At 31.9% G+C, this 8,832-nt stretch overlaps 1 protein-coding gene across 1 annotated transcript; it reads right to left on the bottom strand.

The window, feature by feature from the left end:
* Positions 1-2,383: 2,383 nt before the first annotated feature.
* LOC145010837 (plasma membrane-associated cation-binding protein 1-like) lies at positions 2,384-4,214 on the bottom strand. The gene is made up of 5 exons (XM_078969387.1): positions 4,087-4,214; positions 3,608-3,744; positions 3,434-3,523; positions 3,063-3,147; positions 2,384-2,975 (listed from the first exon to the last, which is right to left on the bottom strand). The coding sequence occupies exons 2-5, from the start codon at positions 3,716-3,718 to the stop codon at positions 2,662-2,664; spliced, it is 600 nt and encodes a 199-aa protein (XP_078825513.1). The 5' UTR covers positions 3,719-3,744; positions 4,087-4,214; the 3' UTR covers positions 2,384-2,661.
* Positions 4,215-8,832: the final 4,618 nt, after the last annotated feature.

Genomic DNA, 8,832 nt, shown 5'->3' with positions numbered 1-8,832 from the left:
TAAATAACAAAATATATGCATTAATCAATTTACTAACGATTTTGTGCAACAAGAAACCAAAGGTAGATTCATATTCCACCCATAATATAATAACAAAATTTACATTTAACACACACATACATACAATCACACCATCATCTTTACCAAAGATCTTGCTTTTTATAAAGTTCTTGATCCTTCAAATTGCACATCTCACATCTCACTTGTCATCTTTTCCCTTTTTCTCTTCTGTATTTATCATTTTGTTTATCAAAGTTGGCATGCCTAGCCAAAACAAATGGAATCAAGGATTCCCCTAGAAACCGTAACAAAACCATGTAATCAAATAGTCTGCGAAGTGTAACATATGCCATAAACCTAAACCCATCACAAACACATATAAAATAACGTAAAAGGGTATTGAAAATAATATGTTTCTATAATTAATTAAGGGGTATATTTGGAAAATTAAAAAAAAAAAAAAAAAAAGCTCCTAAAAAGCTAGCTTGTAAACTACTTTTTGGTTTATCAAACATGACAATATAAAAAAGCTTAAAAAATAAGCTAGCTGTATCACACCAAACACAACATAAGTCTCTGTCAGTGTTAGTCTTTTACCTTATCGAGTCAAGTCAATTTTGTGGACTGAGACGAAGCCAGCTGCCTAATCCACACAAATCAAACATTCTGACCAGGCCGAGTCAAACAAAAACGTCTGATCGGATCCGATCAACACCAAATCATACAGGCCCTACATTTACTTCTTTGTTCATCTTTGTGGTTGATTTTATGTTTTCATAATTCATTTATTGATTTATTACATGCAACAATTTCGGTTATATTTATTTATTTAGCATGTTTATATATTAATTATTATCATAACTTATTTTTTGAACAGCTAATATATGCACCCATTAATCTACTTGTACACGGCAAAACTTAAACTATTAACCTTTAGTTGATGGACATCTTTCCAACGACTCCCAGCCCTTTAGTAATTGTTTGATAACTATAAAAGAGAATGAAAGGCTTTGTATTTCTTCATAAAGAGCGTCATTTAAAATAGGGATAATTAACATAAGCGACTAAGCGTAAGCTAAGTATTGTAAATACGCATAATTAGTAACAAATACATACACTATCAAAGATGATAAGAAAGGAGATATATCCTCCGTTTGTTGGAGTCCAATTTCAATTAATGGTTTAATACAACATGTACATTTGCGAATGTATTGGTTTGAAGGTAGGAAGTTGGTAATCGGTAAATTGTCAGATTATTATTAGTGGAATGTTATTTGGTAATGGCCACCATGTTGGTTACTGATTTTTCTTGAAAATGAAGAATTAATCTTAGTAGCTTGTTTTATATCAACTTAATTTTTGTCTTCTTCGTTAGAAACGTTTCCTGTTTGCTTGATTGGTTACCTTACCTAGATTATATTTCTGATGAGGTTGGTTGGATAATATCGACAAATACGCTCCATTTCTATATTCATTGTCTTATTGTAAAATAAAAGAACAAGAAAAAGAAGGAAGTATCCCGTATTGGTCAAACAACTTCCTATCCGATCTTATGTCCACCACTCATAATAATACAAATTATAAAATTTCTCAGCATTAGAAAATTTATATCCTGATGATGACACAGACAGAATTTTATTGTTTATTTGTGATCGAATAAATAAGTAAATAGATATTCGATATAGAAATATATTGCGTGCAGGCAACCACCACCCACTTCCGGTCTCTATCTTCCAATTTTCAATTAAGAAGGTTACGTGCCTTTTGTAGACTAGTCCCATTATTACGTCACTCATTGCTTCATTTTTACTACCCTTTATATTCCTACTAAATTTCAATGGTTTTCATATTGTTTGTTGACATTTTTCCTTGTTAGATTTATAATTCAAGTTGAGGGTTTTTGGGTTGGTAGTGATTATTAACAAGTTCGATAAAGGTGAAATTTATTTTATATTCACATCCTTAATTTTGTAGGTTTCGAATACCAAATATTGTGACTTTTTCCATGAATGCTCGAATGTTCGAATCTACCATCATCTTTAATTTGTATAAAAACTCTTTTAGAAGGAAAATGAAGACTCCATATATTTTATACCAATCTAACTACTATTCATGTGCTTCATGGGCCTTGTTAATGTCATATTTACCTCAATATATGTTGCAATATACTTTCTCTGCTCAATTACTATTTTAGAGAGAACACTCGGACGTATATCATATACGAGGATATCATATATACGAGTCTAACTAAAGTTCAATTTACATAGATCAAATAAAAAACGTTTAATTTGTTGTTTATTTGTTCATCAAAATACTAGAAACCCGTAAAATTTGAAGCAAAAAATCAAGAAAATGCCAACACAAACTAATAAAAATAGTGGAATAATCAATGAAGGCAACAAACTGTATTTGATAAGTTTACGTATTATACAAATTACAACAATTAATATACAAAAAGCAAAAAAGAAAACACCCAACAAAACATTTTCAATGTATTACAAAGGGGTAAGTAGGGTAACCCACCCCCCATAAAAATGGAAAAAAAAGAAGAAAGAATAACAAATTTGTCCAAGTAAAATTTGTTTACAGATGCATTCACAGAAACCTTTAATTTAATTTTCACAAATCATCGATATCACACACCCCCATTAAACCTTCAGCTCAGCAAGCCTTTGGTGGCTCAGCTGGGGTTACTTCCTCCGCCTTGACTGTGGTGGTTTCCGGTGTCTTCTCAACCTCCGCCACCACCACCACCTCTTCTTTCTTCTCTTCCTCCACCACAATCTCCTTCTCTTTGCTGCTTGTTTCTTCCACCGGAGCTGCTGCTTCCGGTGCTGGTGTAGCCTCCTCTTCTTTTTTCTCTTCGACTACAATGAATGTCGACACCTTCTCAAAAACAAAGAAAATGGGTCCCTCCACCAAGGTTGGGCCGAATTTGCAGCAAGCTTCATGAGCTGGTTTCGATCCAGGAAATTCTAACACAATAAAATATTACAAAATTTAGTAAATTAATGAGTGATTGCATTATTTAAAATAAATTCATTTAGTAATTTGTAATTTACCGATTTTAGAGAGTTCTTCAAGGAACTTCTCGACACCAGTAGAGACCTTTTTCAACGCGCCTTCCTTCTTCTCCTTCACCACTGCCTGTGTTCACATATTCAATAAAAATCGTTATTGTTTTGGCTAATATTATTCTAACAATTAATGTTTCAAGAAATTAAAAACAGTAATATGGAAATTTGGAACTCAATAATTGAGTCCAATTATGAGTGTCGTTGTCTTTTTATTGTAGTTTATATTTATTAAGTAGTTGCAAAGCACAACTTGATTTTTCTTTTATTTAGTTTATGTAATATTTGTTCTTTTATTTGTATAAAAATGAGATATTTAATTTAAGTGAACGAAAGTTAATTATACAACTATAGACGACCTTGATTTCAGCGGAAGAAGCTTCATATATTTCAATGACTTTAGCTTGGAGTTCACTCTTCTTTTCTTCAAACTCTTTGCTGTAATCCTCCTGAATATGCATGTGAATTATTTTAAATATGAAAATTTGTTATAAGAAATCAATAAAAATAAATTAAAGATACTAATTAATTACCTTAGCGTCATCGAAGGTCTTGCAAGCTTCTGCAGCAGCCGTCTTCTTAACGTTGTTCTTCTCGAAAATCTTCTTGAACTTTGGTACCACTGTTGATTTCCAGTAACCCATCTTTTTCTTCAAATATTACAGTAGACCTAATCCACCAACCATAGCCATATATATATTATAATCCCATATTTAAAGAGTCACCATGCATATGTTTAAACCTATAATTTTACTGTTTTGGACAAATTAAGGATTCGAATCCATATGCTTTCTCACACTTACGTATACAAAAGATGGATGATATATCTTTATAAATAATATAGGAGGTTGTTTAGTATATTAAAACTTTGAATTGAAGAGATCAAAACCACACAAAGGAATATGCGTACGTCCTACCATATTTGTTTGTAAAGATAAAAGCAGCAGAAAAAATATCCATGATGGCACACAAAGAGCTTTGGATGGGAACAAAAAAAAAAAAAAAAAGATACCTTTGAGAGCGCAAGTGTCTTAATTTCTGATGAAGATAAGCAGAAGATGAGAGGAATTTTGTAATTGAGTGGTAAGCTTTGTGATCACAGGTTATATCAGCTCTCCAAACCTTTGCCCTTCAACTTATTATATTCTTCTTTCATTATTAAACACCCCCTCTCCAGTTGTAATTACAATTATGCCCTTCAAATCATGTCATCATATCTTCCTTTGTCATATTTAATCTTTTTGCTTATATTTATATTTATGCTAATATTTCGTGTCCTATTTTTCTTATCTTATATTTTCCATATCTAATTGTATTCTCCCCAATGTTTTAAAAACCGGTTTTTTAGTTGAACCGGTATGGTGACCGACCGCCAAATTGACAGGTTTCTATAGTTTTTATATATATTTTTTCTATTTTCCTATATATATATATATATATATATATATATATATATATATATATATATATATATATATATATATATATATATATAGAACATTTACAAGTTCAAACAATAAAAATACATATAAAAATAAGTGGTAGATCAATATATATAAATTAAAATAACATAGGCATAAGTTTTAGTATTTTACATTAATTCATATAGGTCAAAAAAGAAATAAAGTATAATACGAAAACAAAATATAGTTTTAGATGAATACAAACATATCAAAAAAAAAACTTTATAACATTTCCTATATGTTTTTATTTAGGAAAAAAAAAACTAAATAGTTTTGAGAAAAATCACTAAATTTTATTATGCAAATGGTATTTTTCCATATATTTTTATCAATGTTTTAAACACCGGTTTGAACCGGTCGGTTGAACCGGTTGGACCGGAAATCGGGGGAGGGAGCGGTTCAACTATCACCAGTTTTACGTCGATTTTTGAACCAGATTGAACCGATCGGTTTTTAGAAAAACCCGGTTAAACCTGTCAAAATAAATCGGCTGAACCGGCTAAACCAAATAAAAATGAATGTTTTAAAAACTGGTTTTTTAATTAAACCGGTATGGTGACCGACCGCCAGGTTAACCGGTTTCTATATATATATATATATATATATATATATATATATATATATATATATATATATATATATATATATATATATATATATATATATATATATATATATATATATATATATATATATATATAAACCTATTAAACCGGTTGAACCAGAAACAGATCACTATACCGGTTCAACTAAAAAAACCAGTTTTTAATACATTAATTCCCTCTCCCTCCATTTTTGTCCAATAATATTAACCGATTTAAGTTAAGAGTTGAAGTTTATTAAGAAGGTATATATCTTCATTGAACAATTTAATTCTTGTGCAGGAATATATAATTATATAGTTAAAGTAATTATTTTTAACAAATTGTGATTTAATGTTTAAATGAAAAATAATGTGAATAACAAAGCAAACCTATAGTTAATCTATTTGGCAATGTTTTAAAAATCCCGACTAAATCCGGTTAATTACCAATTAGTCCCTAAGTGCTATCCGACCGACTAAAAACCTTTTACTGAAGAATCAATACCTACATAACGAGCAAAGGAGCATCAAATAATAAAATTTTAACATTTTGAAAAATTCTATATCAATAGAAAATATTTAAGGATTGATTAATTAGTTATTTATTAATCATATTTATCTATTTTTCATGATATTTGTGATATTTAGAAACTTTGTTATGATATTAGTCATATTTAATTTTTTTTAAATTGAAAAAATTAGCAATTTATGGTCCACGATTAATCTCCGTCAAACTTATTAATACTTTAATCTTAGTCAACCGGTTGATTAACGTCGAGCGTTTTTTACAACCTTGCTATTAGGTTTGTTAACCCTTGCAGTTTTAAATAATTTGTTATGTCTACCATTAATTAATGATTTTAATGATTTTATAGACCCTTTTAAGTTATGTAAAATGTATATCTAACGTATGTTGATTTGTATATATACCAAATAATAAATAGTATGAAAAAAATAATCACTACAACTTTTGATGATTTAATAGACTGGTTTAAGTTGTATACATTATATATCAAACTTATGTTGATTTCTATATAAAACGAATAACAAATAGTATGAAAAAACATAAAAAAAAAAATACTACAACTTCTAATAACATAGAAACATTACAAAATCTACTACAAAAATTATATAAAAAAATATTGAACACTTATAAAACATACAAAAAGAATACATAAACATGAACATATATTTAATATATAGAAACAATATTATCTCAAGAAAAACTTGTATAGCTATAATCATTGATGCGACAAACTTCTTTTCAGCTCTTCATATTTAAATCACAAATCTCTTCAAACACTTTATTTTTGTTAGCAAAACTCACTTTTGTGCTAATAATGTAGTTGAAATGTGTATAAAGAGAGGAAAATAAAAGAATCCTTACTAATTGGTAGCAATGAGTTCAAAAACTTTTGATTTATAGTGACTAATTGTTTTAAACTTGAAATAATAAGTACAAATAAATTAGAAAACTTTTGAGTTATATAGTAAGAGTTTCAAATGAATTTGATGCATGTAAATTTGTCTCTATTATAATATATATATATATATATATATATATATATATATATATATATATATATATATATATATATTATTTTCGCATGTGACGTGCGTAGACTTGTTTGGGATTAAAGATGATATGCAAATTGGGAGTCTTCTATTTAGAGTATTCATAAGTTTTCTTTTATTATTTTTTAGAGTTTTCATAAGATTTCTTCTACATAAATTTTATCTTTAGATGCCAAGTTTACTCCGGATGAAATTAGATATGCAGTTTAGGATTGTGATAGTAATAAAGCTCTGGGTCCAGATGGATTTACTTTTTCCCTTTTTTAAAAATATTGGAAGATTGTCAAAGATGATGTGCATAGACTTGTTTTGAGTTTTCATAATTGTAAGTATATTCCTAAGGGTTGTAATTCTTGGTTGTAACACCCCAACTCTGGTATGATATTTATATTGTTATATTTCTTCAAGTTTTAAGGGGAACTCGACGAGTCAGTAGCTGGACTCGTCGAGTAGGGTCGCGATTTCGAGCACGTTTAAGTTGGCGACTCGGTGAGTTCATATTCCAGACTCGGCGAGTTCGCCAGTCTGGATGAAACCCTAATTTCAAGGTTTTGCACCCTACATAAACAAATTTTGGGGGCCTCAAGTCAGCCCCCATCACCCCTCAGAGCTTCATTCTCGAAACCCTAGAGCCCTTTTTGCATTTTGTGTGATTTTGGTGTATTCTTTGAAGATTTTGAGAGATAAAGAAAGGTAGATCAAGAGGAGAAGAAGGAGATTGTAGATCTTTGAGGAATTTCAGAAGAATGAAAGGTATATCTTGGCCCTTTTCTGTTTCTATGCTTAAATCTCCTTTGTGAAGCCATTCTTAAACTATTTCTTAGCTTAGTAGTAGCATAGAGGACTCATGGAGTTGATTAACCTTCAGATCTACCTAGATTTGATTTCCAGGAGCTTAGATCTAGCACCTTTATGGATCTATTTTGCATGAAAGCTTTAGATCTAATATTATAGTGTGCTTTTAACCTTAAAACTTCCATTTGATGTTATTTACACGTAAAGTTGGAAACTTTACGTGTAAATCAAGTCCTAGGAACCCAGATCTATTAATGGCATGGATTAGTTTCAAGCAGAATCGAGTGTATAGTATTTGCATGCATACGACTCGGCGAGTCGTTCTTCTGACTCGGTGAGTCAAGTCGCGAGTCCCCTGTGTTTCCTTTCTCAAGTTATGCTAAGTGGAACTAGTGAGTGAGAAGTGGACTCGGTGAGCTAGAGGGTTAGACTCATTCGTGGAAGAACTCGGCGAGTTAATGCCCTGACTCGGCGAGTCCAAGGCCATCTTCATACTTCAAGAACAGATTCGACAAGTTGTTCATACAACTCGGCGAGTCACAGCTAGAATAATCATCTGAGGAAGGAGAACTCGACGAGTTGTTCATACAACTCGGCGAGTCGGATGCAGATTGTCAGAGTGTTAGTAGCGAAGGGGAACTCGCCGAGTTTGCACCAAAACTCGACGAGTAGTAGCGAGTGGAATCAAGGAAGTAAGAGTAAGGACTCGACGAGTTGCAGCCCAACTCGACGAGTCAGGTCAACTGAATGTTGACTTTGATAGTTAGGTTGACTGGGGCCAGGGGTAGGAGAGTCATTTTACCCTCAGTAGTATTATTATCAATATTTGATTGATGGTGCTCATGGATATTGTAGCCGGGGTGAAACCGGTGACGCAGCAGACAGATTCTGGAGCAGTCCTTTCAGCAGCTTGGCTACGAGGTGAGTTTCCTTCCAGTATGAACGGGTCTAAGGGCACAATGCTGGTCCGTTTAGTTAGTAGTAGTTTGCGGATTTCGGTCCGATGCAGTTGTTAGTGTGTTTGATGCCTTCGTGGCTCAGACATGATTTATGTGTTAGGTGTTATGCGCTACGGCCTGACGTAGTATGAAGTATATGAGTTTATGATCATGTGTGTTATGCTAGTTGATATGTGTTTATGCTATGCTATGCTATGCTTAGTTAGTTTCCGGACTTTGATCTGATGCAGTTAATTTCGGACTTCGGTCCGATGCAGGGGACAAGGTCCCAGTCAGCTCCGGACATCGGTCCGATGCAGTTAGTTCCGTACTTCGGTCCGATGCAAGGGACAAGGTCCCAGTCAGTTCCGGACTTCGGTCTGATGCAGTTTCCGGGCTTCGGC

Source organism: Lactuca saligna, chromosome 8 (assembly GCF_052625555.1).
Source record: "Lactuca saligna cultivar CGN05327 chromosome 8, ASM5262555v1, whole genome shotgun sequence".
Classification (NCBI taxonomy): domain Eukaryota; kingdom Viridiplantae; phylum Streptophyta; class Magnoliopsida; order Asterales; family Asteraceae; genus Lactuca; species Lactuca saligna.
Note: the sequence above shows the minus strand (reverse complement) of the source record. Positions and strands in the feature narration are given on the sequence as shown.